Below are 26,495 nucleotides of genomic sequence, written 5' to 3'. Positions count from 1 at the left end.
AGACTCAACTATATACTGCCTACCAGAGATTTACTTAAGCTTTATGCGCAGAAACAGAATAAAAGCAAAGGGAAAAACATATTCCATGCAAATGGAAACCAAAAGAAAGCAGAAGTAGTTATATTTATATCAGACAAAATAAACTTTAAGGCAAAGACTAATAAGTGACAAAGAAGATTATAATGATAAAGGAGTCAATCCAACAAGAGGATATAACATTATAAATATGTACCCAACTTAAAAGCACTGAAATGTATAAAGCAAATATTAACAGATCTGAAGGGAAAAATTAGGCAGCAATATAATAATAGTAGGGGACTTCAATACCCCACTTTCATCAATGGTTAGATCATCCAGACAGAAAATTAATAAGGAAGAATTGGACTAAATTATAGGTTAGGCTAGATGGACTTAACAGACATTTACAGACCATTCCATCTAAAACCAACAGAATACACATTCTTCTCAAATACATGGAATATTCTTCAGGATAAATCATGTGTTGGGCCACAAAATAGGGTTTGTTTTGTTTTGTTTTTTTGCGGTACACGGGCCTCTCACTGCTGTGGCCTCTCCCGCCGCGGAGCACAGGCTCTGGATGCGCAGGCCCAGCGGCCACGGCTCACGGGTCCAGCCGCTCCGCGGCATGCGGGATCCTCCCGGACCGGGGCACGAACCTGCATCCCCTACATTGGCAGGCAGACTCTCAACCACTGCGCCACCAGGGAAGCCCAAAATAGGTTTTAATAAACGTAAAAAGTCTGGAATCATATCAAGCATCTTTTCCTGCCAAAATGGTATGAAACTAGAAATTAAGTCAGAAAACTGGAAAATTAACAGATATGTAGAGATTAAACAACTTGCCACTAAGCAAAAGGGTCAAATAAAAAATCAAAAGGGAAATTAGAGAGTATCTTGAGACAAATGAAATTGGAAATATACGAAAGCATATGGCACACAGCAAAGCAGTTCTAAGAGGGAAATTCATAGCGATAAACAACTACATTAAGAAGCAAGAGATATCTCAAGTAAACAACCTAAATTTGCACCTAAAGGAACTAGAAAAAGGAGAACAAAATAAGCCCAAAGTTAGTAGAAGGAAGGAAATGACAAAGATCAGAGTGGAAATAAATGAAATAGAGATTAATCATTAGAGAAATGCACATCAAAACTACAATGAGGTATCACTTCACACTGGTCAGAATGGCCATCACCAAAAAATCTACAGACAATAAATGCTGAAGAGGGTGTGGAGAAAAGGGAACCCTCTTGCACTGTTGGTGGGAACGTAAATTGATACAGCCACTATGGAGAACAGTATGGAGGTTCCTTAAAAAACTAAAAATAGAACTACCATATGACCCAACAATCCCACTACTGGGCATATACCCTGAGAATACCATAATTCAAAAAGAGATATGTACCCCAGTGTTCACTGCAGCACTATTTACAATAGCCAGGACATGGAAACAACCTAAGTGTCCATCGACAGATGAATGGGTAAAGAAGATGTGGCACATATATACAATGGAATATTACTCAGCCATAAAAGGAAATGAAATTGAGTTATTTTTAGTGAGGTGGATGGACCTAGAGTCTGTCATACAGAGTGAAGTAAGTCAGAAAGAGAAAAACAAATACCATATCCTAACACATATATATGGAATCTTAAAAAAAAAAAAAAAGGTTCTGACAAACTTAGGGGCAGGACAGGAATAAAGATGCAGATGTAGAGAATGGACTTGAGAACACGGGGAGGGGCATGGGTAAGCTGGGACGAAGTGAGAGAGTGACATTGACATATATACACTACCAACTGTAAAAGAGATAGCTAGTAGGAAGCAGCTGCACAGCACAAGGAGATCAGCTTCGTGCTTTGTGACCACCTAGAGGAGTGGGATAGGGAGGGTAGGAGGGAGACGCAAGAGGGAGGGGATATGGGGATATATACATACATATAGCTGACTCACTTTGTTATACAGCAGAAACTAACACAACATTGTAAAGCAATTATACTCCAATAAAGATGTTAACAAAAAAAGCAATAGGGAAGGTAAGTGAAACTACCAACTGTTTTTTTGAAAACATAAAATTGACAAACCTTTTGCTAGACTCATTGAAAAAAAAGTTGAGACTACTTAAATAAATTCAGAAATGAAACAGGAGACATCTGATACCACACAAACACAAAGGATCATAGGAGACTACTATGAACCATTATATACCAAGAAATTGGACAGCCTAGAAGAAGTGGATAAATCCTAGAAACATACAACGTGCCAAGACTGAATCATGAAGAAACAGAAAACCTGAACAAGCGAATTACTAGTAAGAAGATTTGATCAGTAACCAGAAACCTGCCAACAAAGAAAAGTCCAGGACCAAATGACTTCACTGATAAACTCTACCAAACATTTAAAGAATTAACAGTCCTTCTCAAACTCTTTCAAAAAATAGAAGAGGAGAGAGAATTATGACACATTGTTCAATGGAACATATTAGAGAGCCCCAAAATAAAGCCACAGAAATATGGTCAATTACTTTATGACAAAGAAGCCAAGAATATACAATAAGGATATTCTCTTCAATAAATGGTGTTGGGAAAACTGGAATGCCACATGCAAAGCCACGAAACTGGACCACTTCCATCTTACACCATAAACAAAAATCAACTCAAGATGGGTTAAAGACTTGAATTAGGACCTGAAACTGTAAAACTCCTAGTAAGCTCCTTGACATCGATCTTGGCAATAATCTTTTGGATCTGACACCAAAAGCAAAGGTAGGAAAAGGCAAAATAAACAAGTGGGACTACATCAAACTAAAAAGCTTCTGCACAGCAAAGGAAACCATCAACAAAATGAAAAGGAAGCCTATGGAATGGGAGAAAATATTTTTGAATCATACATCTGATAAGGGATTAATACCCCAAATTTATAAAGAACCCATGTAACTCAATAGTAAAAAACCAAACAGTGAAACAAATGATTAAGAAATTGGCAGGGATCTGAATAGACATTTTTCCAAAGAAGACATATAGATGGCCAATAGATATATGAAAAGGTGTTCAACATCACTAATTATCAGGAAAGTGCAAATCAAAACCATATGAGTTATCACCTGATTAAAATGGCTATCATCAAAAAAGACAAGAGAAAACAAGTGTTGGCAAGGATGTGGAGAAATTATTGTGCATTATTGGTGGGAATGTAAATTGGTGCAGCCACTGTAGAAAGCAGTATGGAGATCCTAAAAAAATTAAAAACAGAATTACTACATGATCCAGTAATTCCACTTCTGGGTATATAACCAAAAGAAATTAAATCATGATCTTGAATAGATATCTACACCCCCATGGTCATTGCAGCACTGCTTATGATAACCAAGTCCTGGAAACAACCTAAGTCTCACTGGATGGGTGTATGGGTAAAGAAAATATGATTTTATACAAATAAATAAATTTAAAAATTCAGCAGTAAAAAAGGAAATCCTGCCATTTGTGACAATATGGATGGACCCTGAGCCTATTATGCTATGTGATATCTAAAACAAAATGAACTCATAGAAACAGAACAGATTGGTGGTTGCCAGAAGTGGGAGGTGTGGGGTGTGGGAAAGGGGCTTTAGCTGGTCAAAACGTACAAACTTCCAGTTATAAGTTTCTAGGGATGGAAGGTACAGCATGGTGACTATAATTAACAATACTATATTGTATATTTGAAAGTTGCTGAGAGAATAGATCTTAAAAGTTCCCATCACAGGAAAAAAATTTGTAGCTATATGAAGTGATAGATGTTAACTAAACTTATTGTGGTAATTATTTCTCAGTATATGCATATATCAAATCATTATGCTGTACACCTTAAACTAATACAATGTTACATGTCAAGTATATTCTCAATAAAACTGGAAAAAATTAAACTAGGAACTGGACAAAAAAAAAAAAAGAAATCCATGGATTTCAATCTAGTGTGTTTTGCAGAGTGTGCTGTCTGAAGAATAATGCTTACAATCACATCTGAAACATTACACTCACCCCCACTTTCTCTAGTTACTTTCTGGCACAAGACCCTGGTTTATTGTCTTGGGTACTTATCACTACTTGAATTTATCCTGGTTATTAATTTCACTTGTTTATTTTCCTCTACTAGAGTCAAAGTTCTTTGAGATCAGGGACGTTCTCTGTTTTGCTGTTGTATCCTCAGCACTTCATTATAGTAGGTGCTCAGTAGATTCACTGTTAAATGAATCAGAATAAAGGGGTAGCACAGAAAAGACAGTGATTTGCTCCAGTTGGAGGTCAGTGTAAAGTTCTTATCAGATCCTCCTATTAGCACTGCTAAGTGGTGCCATTATTACTACTCTCATCTAGACAATTAGGAAGCAAATTCAGATAGGTTAAAGTATGCACTCAGGGTTAGCTGACTACTAAATGGCAAAAGTAACGTGTTCTAAGCCCAAATTCTGTGTTCTTTAGGCTGCATATTGATAAAGTTGCAGTGAAATTGGTTTTCCATGTTCCTCGTTTAATCTAGTCCTTAAAACCTTGAACATAAACTGGTAAAAAGTACCATTAAATTAAAAAAAATGTGTCTGTATATATTTTCATCTGTAAATGAAATGCATCTCTGTGAGAATGTGTAAAGCAGGTTAGGCACTACAAACAACTGAGTCCAGGACATACTTGTTAGACTGTAACAGTGTTTGTACTCATTAGTGTCATGATGTGCTTAGAGCAACCCTTTGATTCTCAACTCTAAAAAACATTCCTTAACTGAGCGTAAAATCCCATGCTTAGAGATGGTGTGATAGTGTTTAGGATAGAATTTGGTCAGTCTGTGCTTTGTCTATGCCTAACCAAAAGGACACTAGGGGAAACACTGAGAGTTTTCTAAAATGTCAAAGCAGATAAAACAGACTCAAAGGAAAATGGAGTCCTTTGTTGACGTGTGTAACTTTCTCTGCCTTTTGAGTTGCAGGGAAGTTATTCATGATACTTGGGTATGATCCTTTTCTTTGGGATTTCTACTAAAAAGCAAGAACTCGATTGATTTTGATGCCACCTTTTGGCTACTACAAAAACTTCAGCTTATAAAGTTTGGGTTAAAACAACTTTGAACCTTGTCTGATGCAGCCCAATTGCCAGATTAGACAGACCAAAATAATCATCTTCCTAGTATGAGCTTCAGATAGGGAAACAGGAAAGATTAAGAGAACAAACCTCTTCTATTTAAGTTTTGCATCAATTTGGCATCTAAGTGAAGCAATAATAACTTTGTCTTCAATTCACTGAAGAAACACTTATAAAATGACAAGGAGGTCTCATAAATCTGTTTGATTGAACATACTACAAGCCCAGATCTATTACTTGGTTTAAGTTTTAAAATCTATATCAAAATAATATATGCCTATGAAAATAAACCAAACAATAATGAAGAGCTTATAATAAAAGTAATAAAAGCAATGGTCTCCTGTCTTAGGAGATTTCTTTCCAGAAAGATAATCTCTCCTCCTTCTGGTTGTTTTAGTCAGTTCAGGCTGCTATAACAGAATACCATAGAGTAGGTAGCTTGTAAAAAACAAAAATTTATTTCTCACAATTCTTGGGACTAGAAGTCCAAGATTAGGTGCCTGCTTGGTCAGGTTCTTGGCAAGAGTCCATTCCCTGGTTTGCCATCTTTATTCTGTATCCTCAAATGGAGGAAGAGATGAGAGAGCTCTCTGAGGTCTCTTTTATAAGGGCACTAATTCCATTCATGAGGGCTACACCCTCCTGACCTAAGCACCTCCAAAGGCCCCACCTCCTAATACCATCACTTTGGGGGTTAGGATTTTAACATATGACTTTTGGGGGAACACATTCAGTCCATAACACTGCTTTTAGTTCTTCTGGCAGTTTTTTGCATAACTTTAAATCATATGTTTATTCTTTCATTTTGTACTTTATTAATTTTAGATAGTATCCATTGATAGCCTGCTATGAAAAATGAAGATTTAACTATTTACATTATCTGTTTTTCTGTTCTCCCTCCTTGTTCCATGTTTAACGGTTAAATTATTGCCTTCAGATTCTCTTATAGTTTACTTTTGTGACTTTAAATGGTATACTGAGCTTCAATTGCTTGTTCCACTAACTTTTGTCAGTATCTCGACTCCTCTTTATATAAGAGGAGGATATTATCCCCACTACCCTTCTCTCCATCTTTCCTTTCTATTCCACTTTTTATATTTACCCTTTACATAATCAAGTTTGTTATAAAGTTCAGTTCTGCAACTTCATCAGAATCTTTCATGTTCTGTTGGTAGGTTGATTCTAGAAGTTGGAAATAAGACTTTTACTTTGTAATAACTACGTGAAGTTTAGTCACTGTCTGGCCATTACATTTTCATTTCTACTGTGTCCCTGATATCAAAGCCAAATCTTACACTTTATTTGCAGCTTAGCATCATGCTACATTTTAGTTTATTTCAACATAGGGCAATGACATTCATGTAAAATGTTTTATTTGTCAGCCAAGTTTTTCTTGAATAGTCTTTATCAGGACCATAAGTTTGTCTACCATTCCAATCACACTATTTTTCAGAGGCTCCCTCTTCTCTGAACACCTGCCTTGTAGAACTTCTGTCCTTTTGTTCCACTCAGGACCAGGTAAATTTTAGGCCTACTGCATAGCTTTAATTCTGGGACTTATCTACCTCATTAGATTGGGTCCACTTCTAGAGGTGCCAGATTTAACAAATAAAAACACAGAATGCTCAGTTAATTTTCAATTTCAGATAAACAAGAAATATATATATATTTTTAGTGTAAGCACGTCCCATGAACAATTTTCTATATCCCAACTTGTGTTCTTTCTTTGTCGACACCCTTGTTTTGAGGGAGAACATTCTTGATTATCTTCCTAAGAAGAGAAAGCACAGGAAGTAACTTTGAGAAGTCCCTGGAAATATTTTTCTTCTCCCTCTTTACAGTTGACTGATGGTCTAGCTTTAGAAGTGTAACTTGAAAGACAATTCCTGTCAGAAATTTGAAGATACTGTTCTATTGTTTTTAGCATCCAATGTGTCTAATGCTAGTCTGTTTCACATACCTTGTGGTGACTTTTATCCTCTGGGAAAGCATTTAAAATCGTTTCTTTACTCTTGGTTTTCTGAAATCCCACAATTTGATGTAGGTCTTTCTTAAAAAATATTCTTTTTGTTCAGGCCTCAATGGGGGTCCTTTAATTCTAAAGAACTATGACTCTCATCAGCTCTGAAAATTTTTCTTCAGTTATTTCTTTGCTGTTTTCATTCTTTCCATTTTATTGTTTGTCTTTTGGGAACTCTGTTAGTTATACCTTGGACCTCCTGGATTAGTCTCGATACCTCTTTTTTTTTCCTTATATTTTCCATCTATGATTTTTTATTCTGTATTCTAGGAGATTCATCAAGTTTTTTCCAGCTCTGCTTTTGATTTTAAAATTTTGTTAATCATATTTTAAATCTCTTAAAGCCCTCTTGTTTCCTATTTATTCCTCTAATAACATAGTATTTTTATGTATGAATAATCTGCTTGAATTACTCTGAAAAAAAAAATTTTAAGGTCGCTCCTATACCCTGAATTATTTTTATTTCATCTGGCATCAGTTTTTGTTTGTTTACTTTAGTCTTTCTCATTCCTATTCTAATTTCTCTTAAACTCCTGATGCTACTTGGTTATCCATTTTTACTAAAGAAAGAATTGGGTTGCTTGTGTGAATTTGCTCTGTTTCTGTGTTAGTAGCTCAGTTTTTCCAGGGATGCCTCTGCCCCATATGGGATAGGAATGTTGTATTAGCTGTTAGATTTCACTACAGCATGAACTGGTGGGAAGCTGTCAGTCATGGGCTTTTACAATGCCAGAAAATGTAGGGTTGTAGACTGGGGTACCCAATCCCACAAAAGCCCTTGCTATCATTCAACAAAAGAGGCCTCTGTTTTTGCCCATTTTTCCTGGATGCTAGAAGTCTTAAGTGTAGGTGTATGGGAGGAGCATAGAGACACTGATTTGCACTGTAGACCTGTATATAAACCTTCATTAATCTTCTTACTTTTGGCCACATTTCTCACTCTCAGCTTTGAGTCCAGAATGTGTCATGATTTCTAACAGGCATATCATATCCCACCCTTTTTGTAGCTTTTCTATGGTGCATTCATCACTCAACGCAGTCTCATATGCTCTCCATCTTCCAGAAATTGTTGAACTCTCTTGTGCAATTGTGTGCAGATCCCATCCTGCACATCCTTAGCTGGTATGGTGAGGTTTATTCCTTTTTGTACTTTTATTCTTTTATTTCCATGAGTCTTGGGAAAGAAGAGAGATGGGCTTAAGTGCATCTTACATCAGCTCAAACTAGTAGTTTGTAGTTGCTTCTATTTTGTTGTTTCATGGTGGAAATATAATTCAAGTTAAATAATGAGTTACTTCCTCAATCACTTTTGCAGAATTGTTCAGCTGCAACCATTGCCATCTACTTTGTACCTAAGGAATCTGAGGGCCACTGATGTTTAAAGATATCAGACAGACTTTGATAGAATGACTATAGATTTGTGCAAAAAACTAAGGATTCTAAGATATTGAAAAACTTATTCTGAAATTGATCTCATCCATTCTGCAACATCTGATGAGTGCCTAATATGGGCCAAGTACTCAGCTAAGTGTTGGCAAGGGAGGTGGGTATAAAGATGAATAAGATACAAACTTTACCCTTGAGGATCACATAATCTGATGAATAACTTGAGTTTATGTAGCATTTTGCAGTTTATAAATCAGTTTTACCTGTGGGGGACTCGTGACACTTACTGATTTACCATTCAGCATTTTAACTACTCCTAAGGGACTCCAATGATCCATGACATGTAATAATTTATTCATTTGCTTGGGTACAAATCTGAATCTCATGCAGAAGATATAGTTGCTTAGGTGGTGAAAGAGCCAAGCTCACTCTTGTGGAATCGTGAAGTAGCCTTGTGCATATTGTGTATGAATTTATAGCCAGATTCTTGATCCATCTAGATGGGATTACAAACATGAAATGGGTTTATTTTTCCCCTATTATTGCCTTTAACAATGTTCTTTCAAATTTCTTTCCTTCTTGTTTTGGCATCTTGGGTAGCTTCCTTCCATAGCTTTCTAAATACTTTCTATTGTTAAAAAGTTCAGGGCAGTCCAATTTAAAATTTGAATCTTGCTTCTTCCAATTCCCCAGCTCAGGTTTGAACACTGCAAGGGAACTTAGAGTGGGAGAGAGGCCCTGTTCTGCTATTTCCCTTCTCTTCCCTCTCTCCTGGTCCTAGCTCTTTCTTTGTGTGTGACAGATAGAAGGAAGAGTATCTGTTACTTTCCTGGCCACTGTCCTAGTCCCACATGGTTGTTGCTACTGCAGCTAAGATGTAACTGACTATCCATAAACTCTGTCTTTGGGGTAAGCATCCAAAGGCTGGCTCTCTCATGGTGCACAAGTGGAAATTCTCTGGGGAAGTCCTCACTGACTAGTTCTTTGACTTGAGAAATCACCTTTGGCTTGCCCTCCACCAAACCCCTTTGGCTTTATCCCTGGTGATTCACCTCCAGTCTCTTGTCAGATGAGGTACCACCAGGAGGATGCAAGCTCATTTACTTGACTCCATGTTCTCCCATGGCAGGCTGCTTCAGTGCTGCCCTCTTTCTACCCCATTGGTTTATTTCAACTCTCCTGTGATCTCTTTGGGTCTCACTTTTCCCCGCTAAAACATTAAACATTTTTCAACATTATTTTCAATGGCAATATAGTCTTCTACTTTAAGGATGTGGAATTCTTTATGTAACCAATCCCCTGTTGATGGACAATTTGATTATTTCAACTTTTTACTATGACCAAAAGGTACTTTAAATGTTAGGCAGGTTAAAGGGGAGTTGGAGAATATTTTGCAACTGTCTGGGGAAAATGAAGCCGATTTTTAAATTTTATGTTATATTAAAGTATACAGGGGCTGAAATGATATGAAATATTTCCACAGTCACTAAAAATATTATGTTGTTCTCTTAGGAACAAGCCCATTTTGTTTTACTTTAACCTGCTCAGCTGTACCAGTCCCTCCGTGGTGGTAAACCTACAGTGCCCTACCAGACAGGTAAGGCAAAAAAAAAAAAAATGCCTCGCTGGTGATGTTAGCGATTTTGAATATTCTTGGGTGAAAGAATTGAGAAACTACATTTGGGTTCTGGGTGTGTGTGATTAATGATGAATTTATGGAAGGTGGGAAGACAGAAGTATAAGCTCATGTTTGTTCATACACAATTTTAAAAAAGCGGTATTACTAGGAACCTCAGTGATTATCTTGTCTAACCACCTATTTTTATAAATGAATAAACTGCAGCCCAGAGAAGTGGAGATATTTTTCTCAGGATGAGTATTAGGAAGAATAAAGCCAGCTACTGTAACTAATAAACCCGTTTTTCAGTGACTTAAAACAACAGTTTCTTTTCGGTCATATAAGAGTAAAAGGCGGTGTTTGTGGTCAATGGGCAACTCTCTTCCAGGCTCTTTTCATCTGGTGGCTCTGTCATCCCTTAAGTCCTCAGCAGGAGCAGCATCCAGTTGCCGGAAGAAGACAGAGAGGCTGAATAAAGCACCCCTGTTCTTAAAAGCCTTGGATCAGTAGGGTCACACAGTGCATTTCTACTTATATGCCATAGACTCATTAGTTTTATTTGTTCACACCGAGATGCAAGAAGGAGGGAATAAAGCAATGTAATTGTGGGCTGAGCAGCCTCTTGTGTACCATGAACAAATGAAACAATAGGGACAAACTTCATTGTTTCTTCCGTAGTCTATCCCTCTGTCCTCCAGAACACCCTTCTTCCCAAGAGAGACAACCCAGAATCCCATGTGGTACTATCTTTAACCCATAGTCTAGGATCTATGGATTATGGATAGTCTCTCCATCAGGTCTTGACACTAAATGCACAATGGGGAACAGGGCTAGGAAAATTAGAATACAAGCTCCCATTCAGAAAGGGAGGAGGTATAAATGCACAGTGGTCTTTAGTGCATGGCACTGGAGAACAGTCTTTTATTCGACCTACCTGGATCATGTTCTCTGAAGGAAGTTCCTTATCCGTCACATCCTATGATTCTTTGCTCAACCACCTGAAAGGTTATTTCCTGTCTGTCAGCCTCAGACCACACCATTGCTGAGCATTGGAAATACACCCTCTTAGGGGCCATGTGGCTTTGAAACTTTCTTCCTACTGTGTGAGCTTAGAACCTCAAAGATTATATTAACAGTGAAAGGCCTTTTCAGATTAGGTCATGAATTTGGCAGTACCACTACCTCAAAAACTTAGTAAGATTTTGACTTAGTTGCTTTCTCTTGGTTCCACTTTGCTGTACATCAGAAACTAACGCAACATTGTAAATCAACTATACTTCAATAAAATTAAAAAATTAAAAAAAAATAACTCCCTTATCTAAACCCTCAGTTCTTTTGCCCCTTCTCGTTTACTTGTACTTCCCTGGCAGAACATCATTCATGGCTAAATGCAGCTTTCTGCCTACTCCATGCCTCAACCCAGGCAGCTGTGTGTTCTTGCAGAAAACACACACAACAGTCCATTAAATTAAGGACCACTAACCTCAAGGGGGCCCTTAATGCTGTCCCCAAATCACACAGGAGACCCTATGCCCATTCACTAGCTACTCTGCTAGAAAACAATTTCACACCTTTTCCTCTCACCTCAAACCTCCAAGACCTCCTTCCCAGTCTCCATGTCAGCCTCTGACTTAGCTTCCTATTTCACTGAGAAAGTATTAGCATTCAGAAGACAACTTTTACGAGCTACCACACTGACCTCCACTTGCCTACCTGTCATCATCTGTGTTCATGTATTTACTCTACCTTCCCTGCTCTTACTGTGGAGGAACAACCTGTGCGCCCAAGGCCAGCCCATCCGCTCGTGCATTAGATCTTATCCTTGCTCACAAAGTCCAGCACACAACTCCAGAAATCTTCTGTTTTTTTCTTTTATTACCATTTTCCTTCTCTACTAAGTTATCCCCATCAGTAGACAAACATGCCATCTTAAATAATTCTCTCCTTGATCCCACATCCCCTTCCAGTTACTGCTTCATATCTCTGTGCCTCTTTTTTTGCCAAACTCCTCATAAGAATAGTTTATATTCAATGTGTCTAAATCCTCCTTTCTCATTTTCATTCAGGCTTTTACTCCTACTCTATTTTCTCCAAATGATATTGATACCATTGATCTCCATCTATTTAAACCAATGGTCAGTTCTCAATCCGTATTTACTTGAGCTAACAGCACTGTTTAATCAATCCCTCTTCCTTAATATACTTTCTTCACTTGCCCTCTAGGGCACAACATTGTGTTTCCTCCCAACTCTCTGGCTACTCCCTATCAGTCTTCTTTGATGGTTTCTCTTCATCTTTCCAGCATCTTCTAAACACTGGAGTTTCCTCTACCTACATTTATTCCTTTTGGCGATTGCACCTAGTCTTGTAGTTTTAACACAGTCTATATGTTGCACTTCCTAATTTATCTATCCAGATCAGTCTGCTCCCAGAACTCCAGATCTTTCTATCCAACCACCTATGCCATGTCTCTACAGGGATATTTAGTTAGCATCTCAAATTTAACATGTCCAAACTCAATTCCTAGTCTCTGACTTTATCCTTAAAATTGTTCCCCACCCCCCATCGGTCTTTTCTATTACAGCTGTAAATACCATCAAATCATCCTTGATCCCTCTTTTCTGTCACACTCATGTTTGAGCTGTGAGCTAAGTCCTCTGGTCTCCATTCAAAATATACCCAGGACCAAACTCCTCCTTTTTTTCAAGGAACCAGCTAGATTAGTTCAATGACCTCCTGACTGGTCTCTTCTTGCCCCTGTCTCCAGCCCCTTAGACTCTCTTTTCTGCCCAGCAGCCAGTGTGATCCTGTTAAATGTAAGTCACATTATGTCCCTCCTTTGCTCAAGCCCCCTCCCCTCAATAGCTTCTCAAGTTACTCATATTAAAAGCCAAAGTCCTAACAATGGCCTACAAAGTTCTTCACTGTCTGCCCGACTCTGACCACATATGTTATGGCTCTTCCTCTGCTCACTGCACTCGGGTCATACTGACCATCTGTTGTCTTCAAAGGATCCAGGAAAGTGCCTACTTCATAGCTCTAGACTTTGCTGATCTCCCTGCCTAGCCTGCTCTTTCTCCAGATGACTAGATCACTAGTCTTCTTCAAGTCTTCCTCAAGTCTTCCTCAAATATTACCTTTTGTTGAGGCCTCCCTTAACTACCTATTTAAAATTAGAATCCCACCCTGGTATCTTTCATCCTCTGGCCTTCTTTCTAGCCTTATTTTTCTCCATAACACCTGCTACCATCTCATAGCAAACAATTTTGTTTATTTGTTGTTAACCATAAAGTAGAAAGTAGGGATTTTTATCCGTTTTGTTCACTAGAAAGTAGGGATTTTTATCCGTTTTGTTCACTACTGTGTTCCCCAGTGCCTAGAACAGGCTCAGAGTAAGTGATCAATAAATATTTGTTGAGTGAATGAGTAAATGAATGAATGAGAGAATATCTTCCCATTCCCAGTCTAGAAAATTTTCCACTACACTATACAAATACATCATTCCCATGATGAAACAAAAAATCCTTGCACATTATGCTTTTTATTACATTTCACAAATTACTAGATTACATAAATTACTAGATTATCCTTTCTTCATGGCAAATTGTAGTGTTTTAACCTTCAGTGTAACTCTCTCTTCCACTCACCAAATCCTAATTTGTATTAGAATGTTAACCCTATATGAATGGAAGATGTAAAAATAATGATGAAGAACTATATTCAGAATGTCCCTTTGTGTTTATACAAAGAATCAGAACTGAGTCAGAATATATATTAGCTGCCAATAATGCAGGATTGCTTTCAGTCTGCCAGGCAGTAGTGCGTCTACTGATCCAAGCCATATTTTTACGCATGATGTTTTTTGTTAATGCAGCATGGTCCAGACATGTGTCATAAGCATTTAAAGGACAGACCTTGATGAATTAGGATACCCAACCTCAGTGTGACCTTCATTTTTGGCTAATTATATGTTGATTGCTACTAATCAGCACCCTATTTGAAGTGAACAAATTGGTCTGATAGAGAGTAAAGAACATTTGCTATATTGTTTTTTAACAGCTCATTTGTGTCTGGAATGAAATTTGATGTGATTCTCATTATCAAAACATTTTTTACCACTTAAATTACTTTCTTTTATATGTTGCATACACCGCACTTTTATATGTGTAGTATACATTGTACGTGTGTGTATGTATAAATACAGAAATCATCATAGCCTTAACTCAGTAGCTCCTACCATCATTGAAAGCCTATGAAAACATTAGTATATTCAGTATTCACTTTTATAAATCCATTTAAATGTATCCAACAAGGGGCTAGTTCAGTTATCTTTCAGAGTCATGTAAGTAAATTGCCAAAGTCTAAATGTCTGTGAGGTAGCTCCTAATACGTTAATGGTTTTTTCAGCTTAGCCACGATCAGAGTAAACTTTTGATGTTCGCATTGGCAATGACCTCAGTCTTCTTCCAAAAAATGTGAGCATGTTGGTTGGTTGCTGTGAATGTCCCTAAACAGTTCTTCAGTTTTCATAGAAAGATACCTGTGAGACTTTCAATATTTCCTCTAGAGGTGTGTGAATGTGTGTATGTGCTTGTGTGTGTGTGCATATGTGTGTAGGAGAGACTGAGAAAGAGAAAATGCACCTGGAGGTGTGAATGTGGAGATGAGTTGTTTACCTTGTCAAAACTTCTAAAAGAAATTGGACTGCTGCTGCTACAAAACAATATTAACTGTGAGATTTTTGAGGTACCCATTTAGTTATCTACCTACTACCTTAGCTGTGGGGTCAATACCAATTGTCCTCGTGTAGCAGAGACATGACCCAAAAAAGGGGAAAGAGATGTCACCTCAGCAGCCGTGTTTTTACCTAACTACCAGTGGGGGTTGAGCTAGAATCTGGTCAGTGAGAATGGTTACCACAGTACGGTAGGGAGATGGAGCAAATCAGAGCTGAGAAGCCTTTCCTAAGGAGGAACTGAAGGTGGAGGAAGGGAATGTTCAAGGATTGACTACAACTCCCATGGCTTCCCATGATCTTTGGTTTTTTATTACAAACAAAAGCAAAACCAACAGAGTGCATCTTCCCTGATTCTGCTTTCTCTCTGTAGAGTTACTAATTGGATTGCAGTCACTCCACAGTGGCTCTGTGGACTAGCACGGCCATCCGGTTTGGCATTAATAGGCCCCCAAAGTTAATTAATGTAAGATAATTGCATCAGTGACCTCTCTGCCCATGTTTGACTGGTGCTGCTGAAAGACAATAATAATGATTGATTGCCACAAATAGCCCTAATTTTGTTAGTTTCTTATGGTAATAAAACCTCCAATTATGTTCTGAGAATTCATTGGCACTGATAGTTACTAGCGGCATAAGTTATCAATGTTTGGAGCGTTTTAAATTACCATTGTATTCACATAAGGAAAGAAAGCAAGATTCTAACCCTGAAAATGTATAAACTACACAGGTGAAATTAATCTTGCTTTAAGCTCTTATCTACTAATTCAGAAAATCATGAAAAAATATTTCATTAAAAGTTCATCACTGTCCTATGGAAGATGTCACACAAATCTACAAATTATAAAATTGCATAGAACTGCACACACATACACACAAATGAATGCATGTAAAACTGGTGGAAACTGAATAAGGTTAGTGGATTGTAACAATATCAGTTTCTTGATTGTAATATTGTACTATAGTTATACAAGTTATTACTATTGGCCAAAACTGGGTGAAAGGTATGTGGAATCTATTATTTTTCACAGCTGCATGTAGATCTACAATTATGTCAAATCAGAAGGTAAAAGTAAGTTTGTCATTGTACAGCATCTTATTGTTTTAACAGAACATCAACATCGAAGGGGAAGGAGTAGAGGTTGAATACTAGTACATGAAATTTTATTTTTTACAGTAAGTTTAGAGGATTGATTTAAGTTTCTTAGATGGAAAATGGTGCTTTGCTTTTTTATAGTGGTGGGTAATTTAGAAGTTTAACCTTGTAGATAATCCCTTGGTTTGTTCAACTCAATTCAGTTCCCACCATTGTGTTTCTTTATTTCACAGATCTGTGTCTCCAAGTGCCCAGAAAAATTTTTAACCTACATGGAAATACAATTTATGTACAGAAAAGACAGAAACGACTGGACATACTACAGCCAGTTCTGCAAGTCTGCTTTTCTTAAGCCTGCGAAGGTATGTGTGTTTAAGCTTAAAACTAGAAAGAATTTACCTTGTTTCAATCGCAAGTGTAACATGAGCATTTGTAACGGATCAAGCTCCAAAATCTTCTTGGAAGTGATTACTAATGGTACCATTTCATTAAAACACAAATGCACATGTACATACAAACACACACACACACAATTTATACCATATCATTTTGTAGACTTGGGGTGTTATACAAGACTGTTAGGTCTGGTAAGTTAGCATCAACTATTCCCTGACACCAGCAAATTCTCTACTTGGATTTTTTGCTGTCTAGAGCTAAGAGCTAAATGTCATTTGCAGTCACCATTTCATTAATGTGGTGATAAAGCTCCGTGGCTACTTAGTAATAAGAATTTTACTTCCACACCTGGTTTGATAATTACTCATTTAAAAAGTCCCCAAACACTACCTAGATTTAAGATTTATAAGGGATTTCTAAAGCCTTATTGTGTTAATTAGTAGTAATGGCTTCTAAATTAGAGAAGATGCCATTTTTCCAGGAAAAAATTAAAGGATTAGAGACTAAGGATATAACTAAGACGAAGATACACACCTTCAAAGACATGCCTTGGTTTCAGCAGGTCTGACTTTATTATTGTTGATTCAATTGAACTACAGTTAGGGTATTTAAGAGTGTTTGTCAAACAAGTATGTGTGTGTGATAATCTTACAATTACTCTTATTAGGGGTGTAATTTGGGATAAGGAGATTATTAGGGAATTGAATTTTTAAAGGACAAAATTTTTATATCAAGAGTAAAACTTGTCATCACATCATCTTTAAAATGTTAACATACTCTTCCTTCAATTTTAGACTCTCACACAAGTTTTACTGGATGATGATTGTCCAACAGCGATTTTTCCAAGCAAACCTTGTAAGTGGCTATTATTTTACCTTAGAAACACAGAATCTACCAAGAAGTTATTTAATTCAATTCCCTTATTTCACAGTTGATGAAACTGAGGCCGGGAATGGTCCTATGGCTGGCCCAGGGTCCCAGAGTTAATTAGGAAGAATAAAGCCCATTCTGGCTCCAGCTGGGGATGTTCCACTGGAGCTTGGTGAGGTTTTAGGTTTGGCTGCTTAAACACACACAAAAAAGTTTGAAAATTGATTTTTAAAAGCCCATTCAGGTTGATTCTTCGGTGCTCTGTGAACACACATAAGCACAGGCACACTCTAACACATCCACCCCTGAATTCAGCCAAAAAGTTTGTTGAGAAATTGACACTGGGGAGTGAGGGTGGGGCATATACTTGTATTTATAATTTGAAAGTTGAAATATTTCTATGTCTCCTGAATGCATCAACATTTTATTTCTTTAAAATTTATAAACTTTATTTTTTTTTGTGGTACGCGGGCCTCTCGCTGTTGTGGCCTCTCCCATTGCGGAGCACAGGCTCTGGACGCGCAGACTCAGCGGCCATGGCTCACGGGCCCAGCCGCTCCGTGGCATGTGGGATCCTCCCGGATCGGGGCACGAACCCGTGTCCCCTGCATCGGCAGGTGGACTCTCAACCACTGCACCACCAGGGAAGCCCCTATAAACTTTATTTAACTGTTTAGAAGAAAATGAAATAATCACTCATTTTCCTTTCTTAAGGCTATAATTCTAACAACAGAGAAAAAACTTTACATAAAGATGTCCATCACAGTGTTGTTCCAAAAAAAGAAAAGACAAAGAAAATCAAAAGGAAATACTCTAATATCCAAGAGCAAGGAAATGCTTAAATAAATTATGATGTATTCATTAAATGAAATATTTATAATTTTTACCTATAAGTATTGTGTATATGTTACAATGTTACATAAAATGAAAAATACTATATGAATTATGACAAGCCTGTATAAATTAAAATAAACAACCACCAAAAAAAACTACTCAAAGAAAAAGATTGGAAACAAATATGCCAAAATATTAAGTGACCGTTTTGGAGGTGGCAAAACTATGGCCATTTTCTCTCTTTCTTCTTTTTCTATATCTTTGTTTTTCCACAATGAGTACATATTTCTTTTAAAATGGAAGAAAGACAGCAGTCATCAGTTTGAGTAGAAAGTCAGGTACCACTGAAGTAGCTACCATCAAGCATAATGTCTTACATGCTCCCATCAGTCTTCTCTGGATCATTAAAACCCTGCAGCAAAGATGTAGGCCTGGCAAGCAACCGCATTTAACCAGGAAGTCCTGGGCAACAAGTGTCTGTAGTCAAGAAGAATGTTACAAATTTTTATGCAAAACGGTAAAAATGAATCATTAGTCACTGAAGGTGTAATAGGTATAAAAGTATAACATATAGTCCTGCCCTTATAAGTGTAGTTTGGTTAAATCACACAATATGAAATGTACATTGGGAATACAAAAATGAGTAAGGCACAGTCCTTCACAGTCTAGTGAAGGAAACATTAAGATAAATATTGAAATCACTTGTATCCCCCCAATAGAGGATTAAGTATAGTATTTGAAACAATAGTATGCAGCTAATAAAATTCACTCATTAAAGATTTTATAAATGGAAATAAGTAATATTATAAGAAAGAAACAAGGGACAACCTCTCATGTACTGTATAATTATAACTCTCAAAAAAAAAATTTCTTATAGAAGAAAGACTGGAGGAAATGCACCAAAAGGTTAATATAGTTCACTGTGGGTGGTAAAACTATGTACAGTTTTGTATCTTCTTTCATAAAATTTTCTCTACTTTCTAAATATATAATGAGCATATTTAGTAATTAAAGCTAACAGACTAGATGAGTTATTGCCCAGATATAATATGTAGAACAAGTTTCGGGGGTTCTGTACGTGGGAACAGTCATGTTGAAGGAGGAGAAAAAGAGTACACAGAAAGGAAGAAGGGAAGGCAGGAGAGAACCTGGGCCTGTAAACCAAGGGAAGAGAGTTTTGAAAGGCAGGGGTTGTCTCCCATGTCAAAGACTCATTCAAGAGAAAGTTAATTCATTCAACAGCAGATACGTACTGAGTTCCACTATGTACCAAGCACTGTGCTAGGTAATGGGTTCAAGCAGGACGAAGACTAAAAAAGATTTGGAGGTTTTGGCAACTAGGAGGTCACTGGGATCACTGGGAGGCTAATTTGCATGGAGAGGTGGAGACAGAAATACAGTTGGATTGAGAGGGAATGGAAGCATCTGGTAGAGGCTACTATGTCAGATTTGCCAGGGAAGAGCAGGAGAGAGAGAGGGCAGTCACCCCGATTATAAAAGCTACGGAACATGAAGGTGGGTAGATCAGACCATTTTAAAAAAGGAAAGTCAGGAAAAGCTTTACAAGGACATATTTCTTCTTTCTCTATATCAGCTGCTTTCATATTTTCAGGTTTACACTCCATGCGAACCCATGCAAGTCTGTGATACTTCTTGTAAGAAAAAATATAAAAATTATCCATTTCTGATTGCTCCTCCCTCTTCATTTAAAATTGGGGTTTTAAAACATTTTTAGTAATAAAGATTTGTAAAGAGTCAAGGATTCTGTATAATTAAAAATAAGCACATAGAAGACTGAATGGTAAATTAACTCTTCTCAGAAATGCTAGTTTTCAAAGTGTGGGCCATTTTTGATAGCTTTAGAATTCGCATTTCCAGCCCCTCTTAAAAAAATCTTGTAAATGAGCTGGAAGACAGACAAATTATTCAGACTTTGTAAATAAAAATTCAATTGTCTTAGTAACCTAAAATTTGCGCTGATTCTTATTTCCCAAGGAAATGTTCACTAAACTCTGGTTTTCAAGGTTTCACTCAAGGAGTTATTAAGAATTTTGTAAAATAACAAAATAAATTCATCCAATCATTCAAGTAAATATAGCCTTTTTATTAAAATGTGTTTACCATGAGAGAGAGGTTATCAGTATTACTCTTATAAAACCTGTGCTGTGTGTCCTTCTTATGGCTACTTGATGAATAATCAGCAAGTTTAAATGTAGCTTCAGATTATGATTGTATTTGCTTTCCATGTCAGTCTTAGAATCATCAGAAAATCTGATTATCAAGTAATGGGCAATTATCTATATTCAGCAATTTATACATTGTCTAGTAAGAATTTGATTATAAATAACAGAAGGCTTAAGAAAGGGAGGATATCATGAAGGAAGAAAGTGATTATCATAATTTTAATTTATTTTTACAGATCTCCAGAGATGTTTCCCTGACTTTTCTACTAAAAATGGCACTTTAACAGTAGGAAATAAGACAGTGTTTGAAGATGGAAGTGGAAAGACAAGAAATGCTGTAGAACTCAGGGCAGCTGCAAAGTATGTTGTTTACACTCCCATTTTCAATTTTGATGCATCCCATTATTGTCCCCAAACTAAAACTTCCATTAGGTTAAGGGTTATGGAGGAAGAATTATGTATTATTCTGAAATATCCATGTCACTGTGGATTAGAGAACTCGGTATGTGTTCATTAAGAAAGCCAAGTAAAGGAGAAAGCAGAATGAATTTGAAAGAACAATTATGTTTTTCAAAATGGTTAAGTCTTTCATTATCAACAGGTATAGAAATGAGACATCAGGAAACAGATCGCAAGACCTTAGTATAATTTACTTTTGAATAAGCATAATTTTAAAAACCCATGCTTTTTTAAAGCACCATTTTTAAAAAATGACTGAAGTAATAAAACTGCTAGATATTTTAAAGGGAAGGGGGCCTTAAGAAAGGTGAAACAACCATGATGCTGCTCTATCAGTACTGTGTCGAATCTCTATGGACTAACTACAGTGAAGTAAATTTTCTGTTTCCCTTGGCTGTATGCATCATGGTGTTCCACGTTACTGGGAAATACAATTCCCTGGGTGCACACAGACTTGTATGTGCACACATATAAACACACAGAGTACCATTTCATAGCTTAGTTGTTGAATTTAAAGTAAAAAATAAAGGCATTGTAAAAAATTTATTGTTCTTTCTCAAAAGATTTTAGCAGTCCGAGTAGAATAGTGCAGTTCCTGTGTGTTTAGAATATGATAGCAACATGGATGAATTTCACAAATATAAAGCTATGTGAAAGAAATCATAAAGTAATAGTACAATTCCATTGATGAAAACGTTTAAAGTAAGCACAACTAAATTAAATTACCCTATGATGCATATATAAATGGTACAACTAAAAAGAAAGCTAGGAAATTATTATCACAAAAGTCAGGATTATGGTTAACTTTAGGGGAAGGGGGGGAGGTGTTGTAATTGGGGCACATGGGGGAAAAGAATGACTATGCTGTAGTTACTAAGTATGTTCACTCTGATAATTCATCAAACTGGATGCTAACGATTGGTGCACTTTTCTGTATGTGCCTCTTTGTGCCTTCCTGCTACAGAGCTGTCAGAAGATTAAGAAGGGGAATTAAATATCATATTCATTCTTGGCTCTATGGATTTTATATTGGCTCTATGGATTTTAAAAGTTAAAAGCTGATCTTACCATCTAAATTCTTGTCTTATAGTGAGGCTTCTGCAACACTGAGGGTGTGTTGCGTATGTTGGAGAGGGGTCTGTTTATCGCTCTTGGAAGCCACGTTCCCTCTGTGTGCAGCTGTAGCTGGCTACCTTTGCAGGTTTAACGAAGTGACACCTCATGTATTGTTGTGGCTAGGAAAAGAGTCACTAGTGATAAATGGCTTCTAAAAATATGCTTAGAACTGCAGCTTCCAAATCCCTTTTATCATAACAAGAACATTTCTGTTTAGTGGTAGTCAAAAAATAATTGATTTTTTTTCCTTCTTTGAATTCAGTGGTATCAATAAAGTCCTTGATGCAAGGGCAATTGGAGTGAAAGTGTTTGAAGACTATGCAACAACGTGGTATTGGATTCTCATGTAAGTGAAAGCTTAGGTGTTTCTTCTCCAGCCCCATTCTGATTTTATCTTTGTAGAATTTCTTTCTTCAAATTCCCCATTCATAGTCATGAATAAAAGGTTGACTTGGATTTCAGTTCCTGTCACTTTCTTTTTCAGACAGAGTGAAGATGAGGCAAAGATATTTGGAAATCTGCCCAGTGGTAGCAGAAAGTTATAAGAATGTAAATTTAATTCTATTAAATCACTAGTAAAAGTCCTCTTATAAACATATATTTCAAGTCACGCAGGGCCATATCTGTGGTATGTTTGCTTTTCATCACACGTTACAGTGGATGCAGTGTTATTTCTCTGGTACTCATTTGTCCTCCCCTTGACCTCCAAAGGATCATTCTTACTTTTTAACACAGCCCTTCCACATAATGTTTGTTATCATCATCATCAAAGTCACTGTACTTAAGAGAAGCTGAAAAAGACATTTGAAGGGAGGAGGAGATTTTAAATTTTCAGACATAATATTTGCATTTCTGAAACATAAAGGAAAATGTAGTCACTCTTCTGGAGCAGGTACATGTTTTGATATGCCTAAGGCTGTCATTACTATCTGGCTCTTGTGCCACCTTCTTGTACCCTAAGTACCCTAAAAGCATCTATGATTCCCTGGTGATCAAAGAATAAAGTGAAAACTTCTTCAGATACTTACAAAGCACCTTACAATCTGGCCCAATTTAGTTTCCCAGATTTATCTCCATGCATGTTTCTGGATTAACCCTATATTCTAAACACATCAAATAGCATGCCTATCCCTGGACTGTCAAACCCCCATGTTTTTGCACATTCTATTCTCTTTCCTAGCATAGCCTTCCTTGTGTCCTGGGCAACCCCATCTCATTATTTAAAATCAGCTTTTGTGTCATCTATGATGTCTTTCTTGACTTCCCCAGCTATAGTAAATTACTTGCCCCTCTGTGTTCCTCATGGTCATTGTGTGTGTGTGTGTGTGTGTGTGTGTACGTGTGTACATACCTATATATAAACACACATACCTGTCTTCCATATAGCACCACTGTCTTGTGTTTTATTTACCTGACTCTTTCCCTCTGATAAACTATGAACTCTTTACCATGGTAACTATGTCTAACTCATCTTTATTTTCCTAACTCCTGGTATGGTTCTTGGACCATAAAGATGCATAGAAAATGTGGAACAGTTATAAAAATACTAGGGGAACAAGATAGATATATTTAACTATAAGTCAAATATATAACTAAAGTCAAAATTGCACTGTGTGTAAAATACTAGTGAGTAGTTTTTGGAGCTATAAAGCTAGATAGTTTTATCAGATTTTACTCATTTTGATGCTTTGTCTTAAACAATTACAGTAATTATTTTCAGTGTGTATTTCAGGATATATCTCCATAGCAGAGATTGTAGTCCATACTTGACAGGAAACTGGTGCCCTTATTGTCAGACCCAAATATCACTAGATATTTCTATGTTTTTCCTTTGTTTTGGCTTTCCCACTCTTACCTGAAAAAAGTGTAAATTATGATAGATTCTCCTGCCCTCCTCACTCCCAACACACGCACTGAAATGCTCTCTACCCAGGGACTAAACACCTAGAACTGCTAGAACATATACACCTGCCTTTATTTTCAACTCTTCTGTTCTCATCGATTTTATACATATAAAGCCAAAGAATGACATACTGGGATTTAGTTTATTCAGTTAGAATTTTTATGCAGGAATTAAAAACACAGAACAGTAAAGAGCTATATTTCTTTTCTTCCCCCCTGACCTTTTTTAATAACCCCCTTGGACTATGCCACAGAATAATTCTTCAACTATGTTGAATATTTCAGCATGAAAGTATCTGTGATTTTTAAAAGGGAATGGCTTCTGAAGTTAAAAGCATAGGCTCTGTAAGACTGCAAGCTGAGGAGGTGCTCTGATACATGCTGTCATCTATCCAGTGACAGTATTATTAATATTTTCTTTTTAAAGATAATATTTGAAGACAATAAACTCAATCAATGTGCCAAGCTCTGTCTGTTTGGAAACTTGCAGATATCACCAGTGGTGTCAGTTCTTAATAGAAGCCAAATTTCCAATCTTAGTGAGTTCTCTTTGATGAAATTACCTAGAAGAATCCAATATGACTTTAACCTGGATATATGGGGGTGGGGGGAAAGAAGTACCTCTAGTAACTCAATCAAACCCCAGGAAGAAATTGAAACAGAAGGAAAATATTCATGCTGTTGATTGGTTGATGAAGTTGCATGGCCCAGGAGACACAGAAGCCTTATCACGGCTCCAAATAATGGCCCACAGATCCCTGGGGAGCCGAAATAAATGTCTAGTGAGGTTAGACATCACAAACGATTAGAGATAATTAGACCAGAATGATAATGACTGCAAAATCATGGATTTAGGAACTGTGTGGGGCAGTTATTTTGCTTGTCTTTCTGCCCTAAGTTTGTTCCCGTACTGCTAGAGTGTTATATTACATAAGGTTTTCATTAGTCACCAGGTAGATAGAACAAGAACAGCACAATTTCCTCCTGGATATGCTTTATCCATGCTTTTTATACTTGGTGGGTAAGTGTGAAGGAAAAAAATAGGACTGTGGCAGATAGGAACTGTGGTTTTTCCTGGAACAACTATTGATACTGAACTTCAGTTTACCTAGGCACAAAATTGATTCATGTGTAAAGTCCGTGATGGTCCTACTCTTTCACATGAAAATCTTAACAGCAAAAATTATTTATACTTTTTAACATTATAAATGTTTCTATAGCCAGGTAAAATAATCAAGAATCTTTTTGAATAGAAAAAAGCGTTGTCTTGCTGTGCTCATTCTGCTATGTTTAGCACACTGGCCCACTGTGTTTGTTGTGCATTTTTTTCCTCCAGTGGCCTGACTATCGCCATGCTCCTCAGTTGGATGTTCGTGATACTCCTGAGGTTCACGGCTGGCTTCCTCTTCTGGCTCTTCACCTTTGGTGTGATTGGGATTATAGCTTATGGTAGGTATCACCCTCTTAAAATCATCGAATATCAAAATAATCTTTTTCTTTTCAGTCCCCATTATCAATCACCAGAAAGTATTTTCCTTGCAGTGAGTTTAATTATTCCCCTCCAAAAGTTGTTAAATTGAGAAAAATTACTTAATTTTGCATATATTATCTCTATTATTTCTTCTTTATCTTGGAAAAAAAAGTGCTATCAGAAAGTTCTACTGTTTTTCTCTACCAGCCTTTGGTCTCATGCCTCATGGGTATAAAGAAGGAGGTAAAAAAAATCCCTTTTAAGTTAATGAAAAATATTTCAGACAATTTCTTTGAGTCCTTTAACTTTTCTGTCTGATCAAAGGCCAGGTCTGCATTGTAACAGAAGTGTGATTGATCTGTTTTCCTCTTTCAACTTAGAACTTTTAATCCAGGTACTGTCACATATTTTAATAATTGGCCAGTACTCCATAATGAGGCATCACCCTCTAGAGGCAAGCATTCTGAATTACACATTGGATGGACTCTTACTTTATTTCAAGGTTGAGCTCTAATTATTAACTCAACCCTGCCAAATGCAGTACAGGTAAAATGCAAATACTAAAAAAGGAGTTAAAGTCTCTCCTAAAGAGCAGTATGGCACTTATGGCAGCTTCTTCTCAGTCTTCTAATAAATGTATGGGCCAATATATGAATGTTAGAGAGGTTTCTATTCAAAAGAATGATTTCTGCTACAACACCATTTATATCGACAATGAGATTTTATGGTCACAGATACCAAAAATAACAATTTCCTATTTTTGTCACCCAAAGAAGAAGAGCTTTAAACATGTCAGCATTAGAAACCAGCAGAATCCGCAAAATCTGTAGCTAGCTTGGGTTCCAATCCCAGCTCCATAATGTAACTGGGAGACTTTGGAAAATTTTAATGATTATAAGCCTCAGTTTCCTTATCCATAACATCAGCACAATAATGGTATCTCCATCTAACAAGACTGTGAGTGTAAAATGAGACAATGAATATAAAGATCTTAGAACGGTCCCTGGAATACAGCAAACACTCAGCATGTCTTGGGGTATTGTTATTATCCTGCTCGTTATCCTAATTAAGTTTCTAGACAATTGTTCACGTCTTTCCAGGTATTATTCCTTATCGGCTCCTCCTGTGCAGCTGCCCGTGAAGAGGTGGGTCAGTCTGGTAGAGGAATGCAAGAATTGCTGTCCTCTAATCTGAAACTCTCAAGAAAGCTTTTTGTCTAAAAGTCGTTTTCCTCCTTGGAGCTCAAAATATCCCCTTTCCTTTGCCATCTTAGAGGTT

General features: G+C 37.0%; 1 protein-coding gene across 2 annotated transcripts in view; it reads left to right on the top strand.

Moving 5' to 3' along the window:
* The window catches only part of SLC44A5 (solute carrier family 44 member 5), a gene marked incomplete at its 3' end in the record, with an annotated part of 381,161 nt that overhangs the window by 315,395 nt on the left and 39,271 nt on the right, over positions 1-26,495 (top strand). For both annotated transcript variants that reach the window (XM_079943833.1, XM_079943832.1), the window contains exons 5-10: positions 10,050-10,134; positions 16,220-16,348; positions 17,177-17,237; positions 20,506-20,629; positions 22,107-22,190; positions 25,083-25,195. In XM_079943833.1, coding sequence (XP_079799959.1) covers positions 10,050-10,134; positions 16,220-16,348; positions 17,177-17,237; positions 20,506-20,629; positions 22,107-22,190; positions 25,083-25,195 — 596 coding nt within the window. The remainder of the gene's footprint in view (positions 1-10,049; positions 10,135-16,219; positions 16,349-17,176; positions 17,238-20,505; positions 20,630-22,106; positions 22,191-25,082; positions 25,196-26,495) is intronic.

This window comes from Stenella coeruleoalba, assembly GCF_951394435.1.
Source record: "Stenella coeruleoalba genome assembly, chromosome: 1".
Classification (NCBI taxonomy): Eukaryota; Metazoa; Chordata; class Mammalia; order Artiodactyla; family Delphinidae; genus Stenella; species Stenella coeruleoalba.
This window is presented reverse-complemented; position numbering and strand designations above follow the sequence as displayed.